At 39.8% G+C, this 22,842-nt stretch overlaps 1 protein-coding gene across 3 annotated transcripts in view; it reads right to left on the bottom strand.

The window, feature by feature from the left end:
- Window positions 1-2,140: 2,140 nt before the first annotated feature.
- Window positions 2,141-22,842, bottom strand: part of LOC119902131 (gamma-aminobutyric acid receptor subunit beta-3-like) — a 38,595-nt gene continuing 17,893 nt past the window's right edge. For 2 of the 3 annotated variants that reach the window (XM_038718108.1, XM_038718091.1), the window contains 6 exons: window positions 19,827-19,909; window positions 18,034-18,171; window positions 12,761-12,913; window positions 5,346-5,593; window positions 4,706-4,774; window positions 2,141-2,663 (listed from right to left, as the gene is read on the bottom strand). In XM_038718108.1, coding sequence (XP_038574036.1) covers window positions 2,292-2,663; window positions 4,706-4,774; window positions 5,346-5,593; window positions 12,761-12,913; window positions 18,034-18,171; window positions 19,827-19,909 — 1,063 coding nt within the window. In that variant the 3' untranslated portion in view covers window positions 2,141-2,291. The remainder of the gene's footprint in view (window positions 2,664-4,705; window positions 4,775-5,345; window positions 5,594-12,760; window positions 12,914-18,033; window positions 18,172-19,826; window positions 19,910-22,842) is intronic. The other variant, XM_038718102.1, reaches the window with a different exon arrangement.

Genomic DNA, 22,842 nt, shown 5'->3' with positions numbered 1-22,842 from the left:
GCTAGAGCCCTAATTAATCAGGGTTGAGGACAATCCCGTTTCCAGAGAGAAAATGGCATTTGTGCAGCAACAATCCAAGTACAATACATTCAGTTCTTAGTCATATATAAACTGATCAGACTGTACAAATAAACTTTTTTATGCTTCAAAGTGACATTGTTCCCAACTCTTGGACAGACCGAGCTTCTCAATCACAATAGAACTCAATGTTATTAAGTAGCATTTTTTTTTCTACATGTATTCTTATACATGCACAACCAGCGTATGTATATCACATATCTATGACTGAACAAGAATGCTTCAAAGTTACATAATTGCCTGTGAGTTGTAACTGGTGGACTGCTCTGCAACCTTAGGTGAAATGGCACACAGTTTATCAAAAGAGTTGGACAGGAGAGCTATTTTTATCCACAAAACTATTATACGTTGACATTTGTCCATAATCAAGCAAGCAGCACAGAAAATAAATGGTCTACCCACGCCCCTCCTCTCTCAAGCTCTCCTTATCCATTCCCCATCTTTCTCAAACGCATGCACATGCACACACTCTTAAAACACCATCCCTTCCCCCTCATTCTTCGACACTTGCAACGTCAGAACGGGCGTTACATTCTGATAGAGAAATGATGACCATGGCTCATTATCCTCTCCCTGAAGAATGGATCCGATACATTCAGCGCTAGTATGTGCTTATAGGTCGACAGACCGATTATTGTAGTCCGTCTGCGGAATTAATGAAATCCATTTGCATCATCTGCTGCTGTATGGCGGGGCATACAGTAACTCTAAAATGCAGAGTGAACATACATACAGTGTGGAACTTCAACAGGATCGGATGTTTGAGAAGATGCATTCAGTGTGCCCCACGCTCAAAAACTAAACTGATCCTTGAAACTGACCCGTTGGTTAATTTGTTTAATCCTTGTCCTTTTTTCTTTTTTTTTTGCACGAAATAGCCTGACAGTTAATAGCCAGTATGACAATCACAAAATTCTCAACAATTGATCATTTTCATTTTGGGCTGTACACACAGTATATATATATATATATATATATATATATATATACACACACACACACACACACACACATATGTATATGTACATACTTATGTACAAAAAATGTATTTCATACCTCGGCTCTATCACCACAACAGAGTTAGTGTGAGCGAAAAAATAAAATAATAATAATTCAACAAGATGGGTTAGGAAATCAAATGAATACCTGAAGACACAGAGTACAAAAATATCATAATATTTCATGGGTTGAGTAACCATGTTGCCCAAAAGGCCCTTGGCAGTTGTTTTAAATTAAAGTAAGACAGTTTTTAGAAGAAGTTTGATAAATTTGAGTGCAATTCTGTCATGCTATCACTTGAAGCGATGTTGCCAGAAGGTAGAATAGGTAGGTAAAATGGCAGTTTCATTCATATTTGTGCTTTCCCCCCACCTCCACTTATCAAATGACCACAAAGGATATTTCAGTGACACTTTTCTTTGTCAAGAAAAAGATGCTAAATAGCAAAAAACTCTGAACCTGAGTCACAATCATCCTGAACAGAGGAGAGAATCCTCAACTTTAAATTATTGTTTGGGTAAAGGTTTACCAGATCAATGCCATGATATAGTTAATAGCAAGTATACTGTAAATTATCAACACTATAAACAAACACATAATCAGAGTATTTTCTTCTGTAAAGTTGTGAAATAACCCAAGGCAAAAAAGGAGTCATTATTTTTCTACTATGGCTGATCATTACATGCATTAATAGTGCATAGGGTACCACTCAAACATACATTATTTTGTTTAATGGACTTTTAGGAATTGCCTGCATTTATCTGACCACCTGTGTAGTATAAAGTTTTCTTAATTATTTTGTTAATTAGAAAAAATCTTGCGTTAACTGCTATTGTGTTTGTTTTTTTGCAAATACTGTATTAGTTATTCAATTGCTGGCTTCGTATCTCTCTATTTACACATTACTGAGAGGGCAAATGTTGGGAAATGACTATCACAAGTCCCAATTACAGTACATACTTTAGAAAATAAAAAGAACTTGGTACTAAGGATTCAAAGACTGCAAATATAAAAACAATTTTGACGAGAACTTGGTCCAAAACTCAGTAGTCTTTTCTCAGTCTGTTTTTTTTTTTTTTTTTGTCTTGTAGTGTTGCAGTCTTTAACTCGACATATTCCATCATGTATAAAAGCAACAGAAAAAAGGAAGAAAGAGAACAAAATGGGAAAAGAATCAAACAAACAACAACTAACATCTTAACAAAACAGTCCAATCAGACATAGTAGAGCCAGTAGATGAGGTTGAACAGTGAGAAAACGGAGGGAAAGATGATCCGTGACCAACGGTCGATGGCGTTCACATCCGTCAGGTCGGGGATTTTGATTTTGAGCTGCGAGGACCGCCTCCGCAGACGGCTGCGTTTTATCTGGGTGGACCGGTCCAGGGAGTGGCGGCTGGCGGAGCGAGGGCCGACCCCGCCGCTCTGTTTGCGGTACTGGATGTGCGTCGAGGCCGTGCTGTCCAACTGCACCATGGACTGAGAGTTCCTAATGTCCGCCACGCTGGTGGTGATCTCGCCTCCCGCCACTTCGTTATGGATCTCCAGGGTGGTTAGCAGGATGTTCCCGTGGCTTTGCGGTTCCGCCTGAATGCATAAAAAAATTTGAAAACTAATTACTAACATGTGCAGATAAATGGAACAGCTAGAGAGCACACTCCATGAGATTTTAAGGCACTCTCCCTTGGTGCACAGTGCATTCAAAAGATACATAACAACTGCAAACCGTTTGCAAAGAGGTGCAAAATGATTACAAAGTGACACAAAGAGACCCAAAGTGACTACAAAGAGATGCAAACAACAACAGACAGAAAATGACTACAAAGAGACTCAAACAACCACATCAGTGTTGTTGGTAGCCATTTTGTATCTCAGTCTGGGTGTCTTGCTCCTATTTAGGAGGGGTGGGGGTGTCAGGGGCCCATTGTCTCATACTCTGTCCATGAATGTCATGTCATGTTTTTGCCATGGCAACAAGTCGGCACTACAAATTGCAACTCTAACTAAAACTTCCCCTTTGTGGGTGTTCAATTTGAAATGTGAAATTGATGCCCTTTGTAATTACCTCAAAAAAATTCATACAATGCAATGAAAACTGTCGTCTCCGTGGAACATGAAGGGAGTGGAGTAGGGAGCAGTTTCAGGCACAGCTTGGGTTTCATGCTGTCATTGCGTCAATGGCATTTTACAATGGCAGCCATTCTTAGCATCCAGATGACCGTTCAAGATGGTCATCAGAGTTTCCACTGATACAAATAATCAAAGAAATGTCAGAGAAATACTTTTTTTTAAATTATGATTGATTAAAACTATCTGAAATGGAAGGGGCAGGGAGAAAGAGCAAAGAGAAGGTAATAGCAAACCAATCAAAATGTCTGCTGATTGGACTTGTGAACCTGTTGACCTTCCTGCTGAAGCACATGAAGAATGTGTTTTTCCGCAACTGAAGCAATACAAGTCCACATCATCACTTTCAACAATTTAATGAAATACTTAGAAACTCCATGCCTATGGTGTGTGCACCACAAAACAAATCAACAATAATGGGCGATGGCGATCATTCATGCAAATGTAGTAACTGTGGAAGTCCCGCATTTCAAGTTTCAGTGTTTGCATAGGTCAAAAGGTTCTTAACTAAGGTGTGTTCAGACAGAAACAAATCATTTTATTCTTATTTGTGCAAATTTGACAGCTGGATTGTTTGCACAGTCTTTGTGTCAGTGTTTAGGCACCCCAAAATGCCAATGTAGAGATAATAGCTGTAAGCTAGCTTGTAACCAACCGTGTGTGGTCACCGTTCAGTTCTGGTCTCAGAACTCACCAGAAACTCGAGTTCTTTCTGTTCTTTCTAGTCTCTCTCTCTCTTTTCCTCTCAGAATTGAAATAATCCATGGGTTAAGCTGAAACATTTTCTAAATTATGCTTTCTGTTCCGTCTAAACACAACTTTAGAAGGAAGATCCCCTAACTTAAGTAAGGTAAGTTTTAGACATGCTTTTTCAACCATGTCACTGAAATGCGTTTCATTTCAAAATACTACAATATATCCACATTTCTGGAGAAATGTCACTCACACATGATAAACTTGCCTAAAATTTAGCCGTTTTCAAAGTGGCTGGCTATGAAGTACTAATCAACAACGCATACATTTTCATACTTTCTTACACTTTTCAAACTAAAATAATCCTGACTGCACCACTAATGCAGCGAATATGCAAGATGGGGGACCTCAGCAGTGACTACACACTGAATGTCACACTGCTTCACTGCACCCTGACATGCGCAATGTCACTTGCTGCGAGAAATGTGACTTTCCATGATGATTCCAATGAGTAAAGATACACAGACGGCATGCATTCAGGATGACCTCTGAAAGAGAAACGCGTTCATATCTGAAACACCAATTTTACAATGTAAGATCGAGCATGAGCATCGTTTCGATGTAGAAAAGACTGCAATGAAAAAGTCGAAGTGTCATGAAGATGTCTGTTGTCACTTGATTCATTCCATGGATGTGGAGATATTTTGCATTAAGGCAAAAGAAAATAAATAAAAACATCCATGTCAGCTGATGGCAATGGCAGAGTTGACTCAAGGATATTGAAGAGTCTCACTGAACAAACAACTCACCGAGCGTGAGTGGCGAAGACCTTTAACCTGATTGGACCGTTTTAGGGATGCGGTCCTACTACCTGCCTCCTGAGAAGATGAAAATATTCAGCCACATGTGGGGAACAAATACCTGAAAATTGTTTGTTTTTTTAAATTCATATTTGGGCTACTAAAGCCTCCACCGGGGATACAGATGCCTGTGAATAATGTGACAATGTAATACAGTTCGATTATGCAGAATATTTTCCTTTTGCTGCTTTTTTGTCAAAAGCTGACAAAAAAGTTTTAGAATTACTGCAGTGTCGAGGCTGTTTTCATGTTGAAAAATTTGAGACTGTCCACTCAGACTGTCTTTTCTACATACTGTCCTGCAGCATTTTCTGTGGAAATAAGCAAATATTCACACCAGATTACGGTATAGCACACCTATCTGGTCACACAGACCACTGACTTCTACCAGTTGGGTAAAAAAGGAACAACAACTGTATGTATGCATGTATACAGAATGTATGTGTAGGTTCACCTTGATCCTACACGTACTGCGCAATTCATTTATTGATGTACTTTTTAATTCAATCTTCAACCCATTTAACCACTGATCATTTCCGTCAGTCCAGATGTGATGTCAAAAACGTCCAGTCAACAATGCCCAACTCACCCTCGCAGCGTCGTACTTGGCTGCCTTCTCATTGTTGGCCTTCTCTGCCTTCTCCGCTAGCTTCTTTTGCATTTGAGGGCCCCTTCCAAAGAAGATGTAATTGACAAAGGCGTACTCTAGCAGGGCCAGGAAGACCATGACGAAGCAGCCCATCAGGTACATGTCGATGGCCTTGACGTAGGGGATCTTGGGTAGCGTCTCTCTCAGGTGGGTGTTGATAGTGGTCATTGTCAGCACCGTGGTGATCCCTTTGATAAGGAAAAATTATGTTTAGCCTTATAAGCGTCATTACTACCATAGAGCATAAAATAACCACAGGAGCTGAAGCCGTCATGAGTCAAAAGGACTTTCTTTTATGAGGGTTTAACGAGGATTACAATGAAAATATGTACACTATTATTAGGCATATAAAGCATCCAAATTAGTCATTTCAAAACATATTTAGAAGTCAGGAAGTGCTCAGTCTATAAAATACGTAACATCAATCAACAGGAAATTAATCAATTAATATAGGGTTAAGTAATTAGTTTAAAGCTGCACTAATAATCAATAACACTCCCCTGGAGAATTATCACCTGACTCTGCAATTCCCATCAGCTCGACAAAGCGTTTTAGTGTTTTTTAAGAGGTGGTATTATGTTCATTTTCAGGTTCAAAATCCTATTTAGGGGTTGTACCAGAACAGGTTTACATGGTTTAATTTTCAAAAAACACCATATTTTTTGTCATACTGCACTTATCTCTAAATGATCTTTGTTGGGAGTTGCACATGCACAGTTCCTAGTTAAGGACTACTAGCCAATCAGAAGCAGAGAAAGGCGGGTCAGCGAAAAGACGGTAAACAGCTTTGATTCAGATGTAGGCTACATGTCGCCGATCAGGTTGGCAATTTGGACTGGAGCAAGAGTTTCCGAGTGGTGAGTTATTAATCTGTAACAAAAGTATCTTTCATCCATAAAGTTTTAACTGAGCTCCGTCTCTACATCACAGTAACAACTTCATGTCCATTGACCGCTTGGAGGGTAGAAGACCACCCAGAAACTGTTTTGCACCTCTTTTGGTATTGCTCACACACCAGAACATTTTGGCAAAACCTCAGCAGATTCATCATTGACCATCTTTATAAAGACTTAGCCTTATTGTGGAAGAATGTTGTATTTTGCTTTTATAGAAGTCAAAGTAAAGAAAAAATTTTCTTCATTAAAAATGTATTAATTCTTTTGGCAAGATTTCACATTCATAAATGTAAATTCAGCGCAAAAAAAACCAAACTGATTTTGTACTTTTATCCATGAAGTTGTACATTAAATTAATCTGATTTCTGGCTCCAACAACAAAAAGGCAGTTAAAGACTGCCTGGAGGGTAGCTAGTGTTTGGAAGTGAGAGAAGAGATACGCTGCAGAGTGTTTTTCTACCGGTGTTTTTCAGGGCGTGTTGGACTAGTCGCTCAGCAAGCATTATGACACGTATTTTCATTGTGACATCACAAGAAAGGGAAGTAAAGGCTGGAATACAAATGAGCTGTTTTCAGGCAGTTCAGAGCAGTGTTTTCTGTTGAAGATGAGAACTCCCTTTGGGGTGGACTTTGGGCTTTTTCACTTTGCAAACCTAGCACATGCACAAAAAAGATATATAACTCAATAAAGGAGCCAAAAACCATAATACCACCTCTTTAAGGACATTCTTTTGGTTTTATGGCCCACAACTCCACGGTTTTGATTCATCCTCCAGCTGTTTTCATCAAACAGTATTGCGACACTCCTTAACTAGAACCAAATGGATGGCAGCAAGACTAAGTTAGCGACTAGCTGGTGAACAAGGTGCAGCGCTCTTAAGAGTTGGAGACTGGAGCGAGGAGGGGAGTCAATATTAGACAAAAAGTCGGGTGGACTTCTTTAAACATGACTCCAAATGAATGTTAACATTGCTCTGTGTCAATCTGAATCCGAAAGCTTTATTGTCATTGAATGTAATTCAACAATATTCAAGTGCAACTCCCCTCAATGTACAGTCGAATGTACAATGGAAATAAACAAAACTGTTGTAATTTTGAATTCATGTAGATCCACATCACTCACAGTAAAAAGTTGTGTTTGTGAAAATAGGTTTTCTGGGCTTTTAAAGTTAGGATTAGAGCTGCAGCTGTCAATTCTCCCATTTTTCCAGGATTCTCCCATATTTGACCATTCTCTCCCGCTGTCACCCCCCACCCTCACCCCCTCCCTCTGGTATAGCAGGTGCCTGTATGTAGAACATTAGCTGTAACATCTAGTGACAGGAAGGAAGTCATTTACTCAAACGGTACCTGCCAATTAAACAAGAAGAAGAGGAAGGAGAGAGTCTAAGAATAAGAACAGTAGGATTCAAGGATGGACAAATGTTGAAGGAAAGGAGTACCTCCCAAAAAGGCAAAAATTCTGTGCAAGTATCTCACCAAATGGATGGAGGTTACCCGTACTCAATGATGAGCAACATTGTAATCACCTGAAATCGCCTAAGAATTTCCCTTATTTTCAAATCCCAATGTTGACAGCTATGGCAACGATTAGTCGATTTATTGATTCGTTGTCAACTATTACATTAATCTAACATCTGTTTTGATAATCAAATAATCCCTCTGAGTCTATTTTGAAAGAAAAAAACGTGCAAATTCTCTGATTCCAGCTTCACCCTGGGCTTTGGGAAACACTGATGGACATTTTTCACAATTTTCTGGCCTAACAACTAATCGGGGAAAAAAATTTATCTTTTAGAGATTTATTGATAAGGAAAATAATCGTTAGTTGATGCCTTAGTTAGGATGAGGATCTGCACCAGTCGTGATGGCATTACAACTGTGATAAATATTAGTATGATATACTTACATTGTGTTACATATCCTATCTAACTCTTGCATCCTCTAACCAACTGAGGCTTTTAAACAAACGTACAGCAAATTCTAACAGCATCATTTAAAAGATAAAATGTGAATCTAACATTTTTCTCCAAGGCTTCCTCATTACCAATCTATCTGGGATGGTAAATGTTATGCTTAATTAGTCTAGACCTGTTAGAGCATGAGCCTGTCTTAAAGGAGCACCCAACCATTCTAAGTAGGTGCTGCTATCTCCTCACTAACATGAAGGTCACGCTGGAGAAAACTCCAACTGCCTTTCGTGTTACTATAGAAACAAGGATATTTTTATAGAAAACATGTTTATTCTGTGGCGATTTCCACCGCTACTTAGAAGCAGGATGGACCGAGTGGGGAAAAATATTATGATGCTCTTGCCTTGTTGAAGAGACAGTGAGGGGAGAAAAAAAAGCTATTTTGTCTGAGCAACTTCCTGATCATTTTCATGTGCGATCTTATTTCACTTGCATGAACATGCGCATACTGGTAGTCGAGCGCACAACCTGTGCTTCATTGAAATTCAAAGGTCTACCTTGAAACCTTCAACTTCCCCCTTGGTCATCAAGCAGAAATAACTCATTAGAATAGTGCTACATGTATCTTGCCCCAAGCTTTTAGTAACCTTAACCACGAAGGGTAGCAAGTGGGCTGGTTATTTACCATCTCACAGTAAAGGCACATTTGCACTTTGTGTATTTCAGCACAATGGAAAGAGACAGACACGGATTGAGACTCTTGTAAGATTATAAACAAATGGATGAGTGGGAAGTTAATTGGCTCGGAGGTTTGATACATCTCAATGATGGGCTTCGGAGCTGAAAAACACAGAAAAGTGCTGCAAAAACAGAAAACGCAATCAAAATTGAGTTACAGTGTTTTGTAACTTTTTTTCCATAGTCCTCGGTGTGGCAAGCAGCATGTCTGTATTCAGTCATGTGTTTTTGCAGTGTGCTTCTGTATTCAGTTGTGTTTTGCAGCTATCCTATCATGTAAGCCGCCAAACATGTCACGCAAGTTGCAGCAAATAAACATAACTCTCAATCGTAATCATGCAAACTCTGACCTGCAAGGCAATAACGCTATATCTTATCTAATTAGAGATATATGGCAGATATATCTTTACTACTTTATCCACCTGTAATAAATGGAGCCTATCAGTAGTATAATGCACACGAACAAGGCTTTTGGAGTGTGTGTTTGTGTGTGTGTGTGTGTGTGTGTGTCATAAACTACAGTGAAGAGACAAGGAACAGTCAGGGGGTTGGGAGGAGGGAGCAGAATAGCTAAGGTCAATCTAGCCCTTAGTGTGATTTATTGGCACATTACAAGGCTAACACCACTAGTGTGTGTGTGTGTGTGTGTGTGTGTGTATGCACGTGCGTGTGTATGTGTGTCATCAAAGACGCTGTGTGAAAAGCAGGTGTGAATGTAAGTGAGCTCGCCTGCACATGCTCCGTGTCTCTGCCCCTACTGGATGGTGCAATCTTTCTGTGTTTTTTTTTTTTTTTGCTTAACGACAGCCTTGTTCTTTATAGGTGTTCTCTCCACTGCGCCATTACTCTCTGTCCTTCACTTCCTCCCTCCATTCCGCCGCCTTTCCCTCCCCTTTAGCTCCCTCCCGGTGCTTGGACAATTTAATCAAGGGGCCACGCGCCCATGGCCCTCCCTTTCTTTTTCATCACGCTGTTACACTCTCCTGGGAGAAATATAGTTTTATAGGGTTTCTCTCACTCTCTGTCTCTTTCTATCTCTGTCAACCCCTCTCCCATTTTTCTCTGTTTCTTCCCCTTGTCACTCCCCTTGCCTCAATCTCTCCCCCTCTCCCTCTTCATTTATTCCTTATCCCGCCGCCCTCCCCCAGATCTCACCATCGTTTAGCCATGGTCTTCCTCTTTGCTGCCCTTTTCCTTTGTTACATGTCCCCGAGTCTCTTTTCCACCCTAACAGCTGGAACAAAGGCGCACCGCAATCAAGCCTCCTCTAATCACAAGCCAATAGGCCATTAGCAACACAGCTCAACATTTTAAAAAGGAAAAGGTATCATGTAGGATGCAACAAAGCGCTAGAAGCAGCAATTAATGTTAACCGCGAGAATAGAGGCATGGGTGGTAAATCAAAGCAGTGTAGAACACTTCACACGTCACTTGCCGACAGCGCAAATTGTCAGCTATCGAGTTAGCATGTGTTTCAAGAGAAAAAATGAGGTTGCCAAGATCTGGAAGAATATACAGTGAACTTAACTTGTGTGTCTACCATTACACTAAAAGTGTTTCCAGAACAATTACAGCTAATGCCCACACCTTCACTGTTCATATAATATGATTATGAATGAAGGGCAGGACTGTGGGAAAAGGGTTGCAACCAGATTAGGGTGCGAGCGGGTCATTTGTAACTTTGCAATCCTTTGGAATTGCTCAGGAAAATGAGATTCTCCTTCAAACAATTCAATTGTTTGCCTGCTGCCTCCTTGAATTGATTTCTCCCTGATCGTTACACTGCTCTTACTGGCAGGTTGGCGCACACACAAATGCCCACATACACACACACACGCACGCATCAAGATACCTGCTGAAAGCTTGTAATGATCCATCAGGATAGAAGTGAATGGACCTCCGGTTGCCTCTCTCAGCTGAGGAGACACACGCCGGATATTGCAGCTAGCAGGATTTAACACATACACATTTCCTCACACACACACAAACCTGAAGTAGACATACACTCACAGGCGTACAGTAATGACCGGATATTGCATACATGCTTTAACGAAAGAAAGCCAGTTCAAGTAGGCAATCAAACAGATCTGTGCACACACATGCACAAACACACACTCTTCAGATATCCATTCCAGTCTCTAACCAGCTGTATAACAGGTAATGGATCGAAGCGTGTTTTCCAAAAAGCATCATGACGCGCTAAGGTCATCACTGTTCCATTATCTATCCATATAAAGATGATCTAAAAACCAAAGCAGCAATCAATTGGCACTCTTAGGGCGGCCCCGGGGTAAAGATTTGCTGCTCGGCCCATATTGGCGACAGTCTGAACCATGTATCATGTCCATACAGCAGACTATTCATTAAATACCCACATTCAAATGAACACAAACCAGCGGAAACACTTTGAATCTGGGGCTTCCAGGGCCCCTTTTGCTTTGATGGTCAAACTCTCAAAGAAATCAGGGCATTAGAGCTGCAACGATTAGTTGATTAATCGATTAGTCGATCGAAAAATGAATGAATTGTATAAAAATGTCAAACATTTCTAGTTAGTTTCATCTTCTTTAATGTGAGGATTTGCTGCTATTCTTTGTCATTTATAACACTAAATGAAGAGTCTTTGGGTTTTGGACTGTTGGTTGGACAAAAGAAGCAATTTGAAGACGTCACTAGACATTTTATAGAATGATTAATCCAGAAAATAATCGGCAGATTATTTGATAATGAAAATAATTGTTTGTTGCAGCCCTACTGGGCATGTGAGATGACCAGCTTAGTTTTTTTGTCCACACACAGAGGGTATAATAAAAGAAATAAAAATTAAATTTTAAAAAAATCTATTTGATGGAATTTGGCGTAGCTCATTATGTAAGTTCCTATACTTCTACAGCATCTTCAGCAATGACGACATATTGAGAAATATTACTGAAAACAAAGCTCACTTCGGGTGCAGAAACACAAACATGTTGCTCCTAAAACGCCTGTGAGTGGAGCGCAGCACTGAAAACAACTAGATACGTAACTTCTGAAAATCCTATATTTCACCACTTGATAAATCCCACACCCCCTTATTAGGAAACTGCTGTTGAGGGGAGGCGTTTAGTGAACAATCAATTGCCAGTTTATTGTTGACTGCCGAAGACTATTGTCCGAATTGTATTTTTAGCTCTTGTCTTGACAACCTCCATATTATATTTATATTACATTTTCCCTGCCTGACTCCTCATATGTCATCTTGACAAAACTGTGCAGCAGAGTCCTGTGAGGAATCAGTGATTACAAACCAGCGACCTGCTGCTTCTCATCACTGCCACTTGTTTACAGCACACAGGAGCCCCACAGTGAGTGGGCCCTTTGCACCCACACAAGCACTCTTCAATAAGAAGTGAAATTATGATCATTAGAGAGGTGATGTTTTTATAGCTCCTGGAGGCCTCTCAGTGACCACAACAGCTGCAGACACAAGGTCTGACCTACTTTGGTCCGAGTCAAGGTTGTGTATTCATGTTTGCCCTACGGAAAGGCACAGCGGACAAAAACATGTTTACATACTGGTCGCAATATTACCTAATACCCCCCCACTACCGCAGACATAACAGAAATGTTCTTCAAATCTATTTCCATTTGGCCCTCAAATTTCCAAGCTGTTCCCTAAAGCTTCCACTAATACCACGACAGTATGAGTTTGGTCTCTCACCGTGTTCGTCAATTTTGAGAATCCATCGGGGAGGTAGTGGCTCACTTTGGTCCCTGGTCTCATCAGAGAAAGCCAAATATATGCCCCTTAAGAGCCACTGCTTCTTACCTAGAGCCACTCTGGCTGCTGACGCATCATAGTTTATCCAGAAGGAGACCCAGGAGAGGATGGTAATCAGGATCGATGGCATGTACGTCTGCAGGATGAAGTAGCCAATGTTCCTCTTCAGCTTAAAGCTCAGAGACAGTCGAGGGTAGGCACCTAAGGGAAGAGGAGACAGAGATAGAAGCAGTGCATTTAAGTCTTTTAGTTTAGAATTTTTTTTTTTTTCATGGTCAGATACCCATTAAAGCAAAGTTCCTGATTGTGTTATTTTATTTTATTTTTTTCAAAATTCCTTATGGTATGGTACATAAAAATAAATACAAAGTTAATTTAAAACATTAAAATGTTGACCATAAAAACGGGAGCACACAGAGACACCTTGTGTTTTTGTTTCAGTTGCCATGGCAACCCCGACAGCATTGGTTAGAGTTATTGCCATGGTAACTAGTACCCCCTTCACTAGCACAAACACACACACACACACACACCAGCTCACACACACACAGAACCGTAGCCCTGTTACGTGATGATGTGACAACATTCTGGATGGTGCTGAAAATCTGAACTTGAAACGTTTTGATTTATCAGTTCCCCACGTCTCATCCACCTGCATAATTCATATGACGCTTCTGAGGGATTCAGCATTGCCACAGGAATAATAGCTTTCTCGCTACTGCGAGGAGAGCACATCTGTCATTACTTTTCCATGACCTGGAATATAAACAGTACACGTGCGTGCGTGTGCATGACATTCTGATATAAGGGTGATGCATGATTTCTCATCAATCTCCCAGCGTATGCCTCTTTATGGATTGAATCTATGGCTCGTTGCTCCCACTATTCTTAGCTATTTTTCCATTTTTGTTTTATATTGGAGGAGTAGGGGGAGCCATTATACTTTAATTTTACAATCTGTGGGTTTCAGCCAAAGCTACTTGTGGCGAGCGTGGGTCGACTGCCCACTTGCATGCAGAGTTGAGTGGATAGTCACTCTGATTAAACACACAATCTCATTAAGATTCTGTGCCTACTGTATTGCAATAAAATCCCAACAGTTATTCCAAAGGGCAGGCCTGTTCATCAAATGTTATTATCTAGTATGATTACTGACTGATATAATTGACATTTAACCTGAGCAAATATGGGTTTAAATTGGAATTTTGTTAGTTATGTTATGTATTATGTCATGCACACACAGTTCCACTTGGACTTATAAGACACCAAAAATATTTTTGTAGTGGTCAAAAAAAATGTGTCAAGGGTTGCACTGAAATGTACTGTTGTACTTTGGACATTCATGGTGCCCAGAAGATGAAGTTGGTGATCCTCTCACTTTTCTCCAGGGCCACCAGCAGGTCACGGTTTTCCCTTATCCCATGACATTTCTCAACATCTACTTTATGCATTGGCACACAATTTTGTGCAGACATCCGCGGTTCCCAGATGATTCTTGTGACGCCATGAGTATGACTTTCGGACTGAAATCATTGTAATATTATACAATCCATTTTTAATAGATTAGCTCGATGGTTAAAGTTTTTTTTTAGGTGGCAAAAATCACTTAAAGGTTCAGTGTGTAAGTTTTAGTGGCATCTAGTGGTAAGGGTTGTGAATTCCGCTCACCCCCTCCCTGTGCAGTAGTGTATGAGAATCTACGGTGGCCGACACACTCTGCAGGCTCTTGTGCTAAATTATACGTGTGGGCCTCATTTTATCCATATTTCACTTTTCTTCTTAATTCTAATAAACCAGACGACTACTACTACTACTGCTAATACTACTACTTCTTCTTCTTGTACGTATTTCACGTAGTGACGAAACAACCTCTGTAGAGCACTTTGTCCGTTTGGGCTACTGTAGAAACATGGCAGCCCAACATGGCAACGTCCATGTAAGAGGACCTGCGGTGTATGTAGAGAGAAATGGCTCATTCTAAGGTAATAAAAACATAACGGTTCATTATGTAATGTCTTTATACACCGCTGTTTTGTATAGCCTATTGATTTCTGTCCATAGATCCTCCTAAATATTACACACCTGGGCTTTTAAACTGACCAAAGGTACAAATTAAGTGGTACCTGTTATGTTGTTTTGTACAGTTTCGTAAGTTTTTTTATCTCTTGAATCCTCCTTAACCCATGAGGAACAGTCTGGCAGTTGTGAACAAAGTCAACACACACTCAACATGCACTTGATTACTGTGTAAGTGTGAGAACAGACTGTCACAGGGCTTAAAATATCCCATTCACTTCTTTTGATGCATCCTTAATGGTAGCTCCTCCAGCCTAAATCGGAACAGAGTATCTTCGCACTAGCAGATGCGGAAGTGGTTTAAGAAAAGAGGAGGCTGAGGTTCAGTTTCGTGTGGGTGTAGAACTGTACTGGCTGTAACTGCGATACCAAACAACATGCGCGAGTGGGAGGAACACCATGTGTGAGGCCGAAGAGGAGAGGGAGGAAGAAGAGGAGACGGGATGCAGAGATGATTATCAAAGTTGAGTGGATGACAGTACAACAATAGAGTCACCCTCATGGCAGGGCTGTTGCAGTCAGCTTTTAGATTCCAAGGTATTTAGCTACAATTAGGGTTTCTTGTTTTAATTTCTAAAGATTTTACTACCTACAGTAGTAACCTAACTGAGGCTTATGTCTAAGGCAAAGTAGTAGGCCTATTAGCTAACTGTACTTTTTGGGGTTACAGGTTAAAAAGCCCTGTTCACGATAGCACATCCACCGATATTTCCCCACTATGTTCCCTGCCAAATTTATGTTCTGCATTAGCACTGGTTAGTCCTCTTCCTAAAAGCCTTATCTCTTGCAGCGTTAAAATTAAAACATACTGTTACAAAATATAAAATTACAGTATTAAATCTATTGTATAACCATATTTGTTCATGTAGTTTTGTTGATTTTGTCCCATCATAATCGAGATTTCAAAAATGCTTGCTGTATCACTGCCATCCTTATAAAACTGGGATTCCTTTAGAAACTAAAGTAGTCATCCTTGTATGCAGAGAGAAAAAGAGTGCTTGGGCATACTAATGAATTTCAGTGCAATATTAATTAAAAAAATTTAACTTTCAGATCTGTTTTCAAAAGCTGCTAACAAAGCATTTCATGTTTTCTAAAACCCACAAACTTGAAGGAACATTCAAGGGCTTTACTGGTAAATTACAGCAAAAACTTGAAATATAGATGTTATGGAATATGTTAAGCTGTTATTATTGCAGCAGTCTTGACGTAACAAAGAGGAAAGAGGATGAGGACAATAAAGGGTACGATAGCAATGTCACTGATGAATGCGCACCATGTGCAAACAACACAATGTCTCGTAACACAGCGACGCTGTCTGGTCACTTATGCATTTGCATATGTACATGCATACTGTTCACACAAACAGGCAGTGTTTGTATGTGTGCTTAGACGAGAATAATTGATGTTGTGGGCCTCATTCCACATAAATATATGATGTTCTGAATCCTGGGCTGTTTTTCTGGCAGAGAGCAGGGTAATTGGCATCCAACCACAACCCTTACAATTGAGAGAGTAAAAAGGTATAGAAGTGACAGGATACAGGATAGAAAGGAGGGATATAAAGTGAGAAAAAGAGGGACGGCATTAAAGGCTGGCTAGTGACACATGTAATGGAGGAAACCTGGTCATTAGCCAGTCTTGTGGGGAGCCTTTGATGTGCTTCACACATCCTGCCAAGAGCACAGGAGCAGACCACTGGTCACTAAACTTTAATAGTCAGCCACCCACAGGGGACATGCCGATTCACAAACATGTGCACTCTGGTGCGCTCACCTCGGCACATTCACATGGGATTCACACATGAAGGCAGAGACACGCATGTACTGTGCACAGCCAGTTATGACTGTAAACGCAATGCAGCACATGTGCAACACAGTGAGATAAAGACATACTGTACACACAGTTAAAATGAGGGTGACAGCAAAGGATTTGGTAGCTTGAGCAGTGACTTCGAGAGTGAGGCACTTGTGGGAAGACTGAGATGGGGGAAAAAAAATCTGTGGGGCCTCAACAGAAATATAACAAATACCCCAAACAGCAAACAAAAGAATGATTTACTGTTCATGTCCTTTTCAGTGTGGCTCCTCCTCATGAGCATAACGTCTGGGAAAAATGATGTTATTACTAAATGTCACACAGCATTTATTACCCTGCTACAGCTGTGGAGAAGCTGCTTCTTTGAATGCGTCTCCACTGACCAGATTATATGGCAGTTGATTAGGGAGCGTCAATAAAGTTCTGTATCTAGGCATAAATAAACACATAAAAATCTTATTAATTTAGGACCTTTGCGTACGACACATAAAAACTAAAGGTCACGGCATGTAGCAGAATACCCCTGCGAGCAATGAGTATTGTTGAATTATCCTTCTACACTTCTCCAAGTTGGAAACACAAATTACTTACATGAAATACAATACTGCAAATGTTTTCATGTACAGTAACTTGACAAACTAATTAATTGCCCTGAGGGATTTAAAGTGCTACGGAAAATGTCAATTGTGAACCAATAAACAACACTTGATTGGTGTGTTTCACAACACCATTTAATGACGACACCAACGGCAAAATATTTATAAGCCATGGGCACCTCTTTCTTCGGTTAGCATCCATGTTTCATTTGACCAGTAAATATTCATTAGGGGTTTGGAGGATCATTTAGGTTTCCTGGAGGCCACTGAAACTCAGTTACACTACTGTTAGCTTTGTTTACAAGCAGTTTATGACATTAGGTTTATTTACTTTACCATGAAATGTACCAGCTGAGCCTTGATACAAAGACTTCAGCAGGTCTTCAGTTACGTTTTATTAATGTCAGCATGAAAAACAAACTATCACCTCTCAGGGTCAAGGACCACCTGACACGGACACAATTTGCTCTGTAAACTGAAGCGTTTACAGCATGTTTTGCTTAAGTACCATTCCAACATCCTTGCATCACCCGCTGTTGCTTAAGGGATACTTCAAAGGCAGTGCATTTCCTCACTTCAACCCAATTAGAAGCACTGACAAACACAACTTTGGCTCTGAGGATTTAAGATCAACAGATCAAGCTTTGACACAGATTTGTTTGCTACAGGAATTGATTAAATAATCAGCTTGAAAATAGGCCAACGCTTGATATGAACAATATCATCTAAAATGTAACATCCACTTGTCAGCATGTTATGTATTATTCCCAAAGGAAATTCAGTTTGTGGAGGCCAAAGCCCATACACAACGCATTACATCACAGCATTTACCTGTGGAAAAGACTACGTTTCTGGACACCAACTTGTAATCGACAATGGAGAACTGAGGCAACTCAATCCTTGTCACCCCCGTTACAGCCGACTCGCCTCCTTTCCAGTAAAACTCGATGTCATCTGTGGTGTAGCCATCTGCACAAGAAGAAACACACACACAGACACAGACACAGACACAGACACAGACACACACACACCAAGGTGTAACCATCTGTCTAACCATCGCAGGAGACCAAGATATGCAGTGTTGCTGATCATCCAACTGGGCTGTCATTTGGGAAGGGGGGGGGGACGGACGTGTTTGAAGTTGTTTCCAAGAACCAGACGTTGCTTTGAAAAGCAAGTCAGTTAATAGGTTCACTTGAGTTCACAAAAATGTCAAAAGAAAATCAAAAATATATTTCCTCTGTCCTTGGTAGCTCTTACTGGGTAGTATAGTTTGATAATAAAGAGAAAAAAAAAAAGTAATACATGCCATTATGAAAGTAATAACCAGGTAATAGCTTGGTTTTAAGAATGGGTATATCTGGATAATAAAAGACATCTATGTAATAGGGTGAAAAACAAAGGTTAATAGCAAGGAAACACAAGATAGCAACGAGCCAATACTCTTTGTAATATTAAAGTAATATTTTGGTAGCAATATGGTAACCTAACAATAAAACGGTCATATCAGTGCAATATTTGGATTAAAACATGGTTATATGGTGACAGAACCTGATAAAAATAAGGTAAATAATGTGTTTAATGCTGTACTGTGTTACCTGGAAATACTTCAAAAAACTACCTGTTTCTATTGAATTTCACGGTGAAGAGGCACAATGATTACCTGGACACACCTGTGGTAGTTTCTGTGTAATGACCATGAATCAGGGCTGAAGAATGCTAAACTATTTTTTTCATGGTAGTATTCTCTACTTGCACAATGTAGACAGATGTGTGACGTATATCCGTTTGAGGAGCTGCACGTCTCTTTACTTCTTATCAACTCTACAGTGACATTAGCCTTGTTGCTCTCTTTAAATGTGTTTCCCCATTATGACCCTTTGTTTTTGGCCCGTTATTATCCTACATAAATTTCAGCCTTATATTACCCCTATATACCCATTGTTAATCCCAGTCTATTGCTTTGGTAATTAATTGGTATAAATTAATTACTTCTTTATTATAAAACAATTTTTCCACAATTACCATGTTACTACTGATCTGTAATGTAAAGTGCTACTATTAAGATTTTTTTTACAAAGTAAAAATCGGATTTTGAATGTGCTCCATTCTTGGAGGAGGGAGATATGTCTGAAAAAAAAAAAAAAAAAAAAAAAAAAAAACAACCATGGGATGTTAATAGGCTAATTTCATTTGGACGTAAGACCACAATGTTATAATCATACTATAATTAATTAATTGGTTAATTAATTATACATAATTATACTACTGAGTTATGAAAAGTATAGCAGTGCTTTTGGACTTGATAATAAAGACCTGTGCTGCTCCAATTTTTTTAACATTTCTTCTAAAAACATGTGATATTAAATCTGTAGAATACGGTGATCTGAAGAATTAGTCGTAACTGTCATATAAAACAGGTAAATCCCATACTTCCAGTACATGAGATGGATTTAAAACAAATGCTACAGACCTCCAAAGAAAAAAAATGAACCAGGTTTTGAATGAATCAGATATTGATTCACTCAAACTGTAAAAATTCACATGAGACTGTGTTGGTTTTCTTCTCAGCCTGCATAGAGTGCTGACAGACGGTCCTGACGGCATTAAGCATTTCTACTCACAGCTCTCTATCTCCAGAGTGCAGTTCTGTTCGTCCAGGGGATACCTCCTGAGATCCATCATACACGCTGCTGTTGTAGTTATCCTGAAAAAAGAAGACACAGAGAGGGTGCATGAGATAATATTATAGATACTGTTTGTGATTTACACAAATTGTATTGAAAGGAATATAGTAATGAAGTAAGTAAGGGAGGAAGGGTGACTTCTTCCCTTACTTAATATATTTTCTGGCAAATTGGAATTATTATAAAAACAGCAATTCATGTTAAGGGACTGGGGGAATACAATTAGATTACTGCAATAAGGTGATAGCACTTGACTTTGTCCCATCATCTTTAAAAGGAAACTAAAAGTCCATTTGTCTTTACACCAAGTTCCTCATTTGGCTTCATATTACAGGAGACTATTGGCATTGTCATCCTAAAATAAGATTATGGCACCCTCTCCAAGGTAAAACGCTGACTATGTAACTGTATACATTATTATACTATTGATCAGACAGGCAAGCAGTCCTCATTCTTGTATTTAAAACCAGTACATGTCTCCTTCAACAAAACTGGCTGCCCTCCAACCAGTAATTAAGTGAAAATTTGTGCAAATAAAAATCATATTGAGGTAACACATTTTGGCAGACTTTAGTGCCTGCTCATCTGAACTGGGTCATGAGGAGGTATCCCTTTGTTTATCAGATGTATGAGCTCAAACGGGTGATGATCAGACAGTTAAAATAAGCACCAAAGTGAAATGCAAATCCAAAATGATTTAGGCTAAGTCTGCCCTGATTAAAAGCCGACTGCTTGGCAGTTAGCCACTGCATGTCTTCATTCAGTAAAGACTCAGATGAGGCTGTGGAAACCCATTAGGTGATATTATTATACAGCTAAATTTACAACAACATAACATTAGGTCTGCAAAATGTAGATGTATTGTCATAACTGACACATTTCTTGAAAATACACAAAAACATATGACAGAAATTCAGTCATTGGAAAAGGAAGATGGGGATTTTGTATAGAAGAGCAGCTGACCACGATCCACCCGGCACAATCAAATGGACCAGGCACATTGGAGGTTGCTGGAGGTGATCGGTCAGAGAGTCATGTTGACAAAGCAACGGAAATCAAGAGACTGTTGTGCCCACGTCTTTACAGAGACCTGCTTTTCAACATCCCGGATCTGCAGGTGGTTTGTGTTCTGAGCTGTCAGCGCAAGGCTCTGGCAAGATGAGAGGAGGCGGACTCTGTGTTTTACATCGATGATGCTCGGTGCTCATTCTCATTTCCAAAATACGAAAGCTTTATTGAGTTTTTTTTTTTTTTTCAGAAGTCAGTTTTTATAATTTCATTTGAAATTAGTGATCTTCATTAGATGTCATGATCATTTAGGTTTGATTTTTTGATACTTCTATTAATTTTTCATTACAGTGGTCCAAGCCTCTCTTGAGCTAGCAAGCGCGAAGCCAGTTAGCGCTTGTTAGCTACAGCAACAACAATGTTGAAACAACTGAAAATACAACAACAACTAGAGGCCATTACTGTAAATAAACACAGGATAAAGCTAATGTGACTAACCTCTCCATTTATTTAGCTTTACAAGGCTGCACATGCTCCCACCTTAACCAGCTAACTAGCTGGTCTCTGTGATATCACCCGTAGGTTTCTGAAGTAGTTTTAATTGTGAAGTAAATGTGGGTGGCTCTGGCTGTCGCCATCTTGGCAGTCCCTGGCCTGACTGCGCCTGTCGCACAACGAGACACACCCTTAATTATGCATAACTTTAGGCTCATATAAATAGGTGGTTTATATAAAAAGTTATCCCCGTACAGTTTTCATGAATGGGGAAATTAGCTAAACCATTTTTTGTACCAGGCTTTTTTTCAGCTGTAAAGTTGGGCATTTTAACATGGGGGTCTATAGAGACTGACTCACTTTTGGAGCCAGCCTCAACTGGCCATTCACTTTTTGGCACTTCTGCGTAGGCTTCATTTTTCAGCCCTGGAGGTTGCCACAAAGACAAACAACTCCATGGTCGCTCTAGCCAACAAGACCTAGCTGGCAGTTAGCCACCTAGCTAGGTGCACATCTTTCTTCTAAAATATGATGTGAAAGAAAAGTGTCATTGCAAAAAATTTTATTAAAAATTACTTTGGAGCATTTTGGTATATACATTTTGGTAGTGAAATACAAACTAATGTACTGTATATGAAAATCTTGGCTCTGGGAACTTATAATAGGCATGTTTCTCTATTTTCTGCCACTTTAAAGAATAAATGATGAATCGACTGAGAAAATAATCATTAGTTGCAGCCTTAGCTCACATTAAATATAGAAAGTGCATTCTTTAACACCTTGATAGGAATCTGTAATATTCAGCATGTTACTCAACCTTACCTGACATACATTTATCTAACAGCTCATATCACAAACACCACATCACATATCTCCCTCTCCCTTTGATCTCTTGAAAGCATTGAGAGGTCTATAAGTAGCCCACAAGGCAAAGTGCTATGAACTCCACTTGCATAATCAAGCATGTATGACTGTAAAGTATGAACACTGACAGATACAAACCCAAGCAGGCAAGTGCTCGTGCAAGTGCGCACACACTTTTCGCTTTGCATGCTAATAATTCAAAGCATGAATCCATATTCATAGGTCACGCTAACTCTTCTGAACCTGCCCATCGAAAGGATCAATGGAAATTCAAAACAAGGGCTTTATGAAACATATATCAAACAACAGCTGCAAGCTTAACATTGCATTAATGCACCTTCTAACCTGTTCATACTTCTTTTCATGAGTCATCTCCAACTGCACCCCTCCCTCCCCTTAAAAATCAAATGCAGGGGTGCCCTTGAGCACGACCCATAATCCTCTGGCTGCTCAGCGACCGGCAGCGGAAAACTGCCAAGTTCTCAGCTTGGGCAACTATGGTGCCGTAATAGGGCTTTAAACACAGATAATTAACTTGACACGGGGAAACATCTGAGAACATTTTTGACTCTGAGATTCATTTTGT

Source organism: Micropterus salmoides, unplaced genomic scaffold (assembly GCF_014851395.1).
Source record: "Micropterus salmoides isolate LMB-PRFRI ecotype aquatic unplaced genomic scaffold, ASM1485139v1 Ms_hic_scaffold_1, whole genome shotgun sequence".
In the NCBI taxonomy this organism is placed as follows: domain Eukaryota; kingdom Metazoa; phylum Chordata; class Actinopteri; order Centrarchiformes; family Centrarchidae; genus Micropterus; species Micropterus salmoides.
This window is presented reverse-complemented; position numbering and strand designations above follow the sequence as displayed.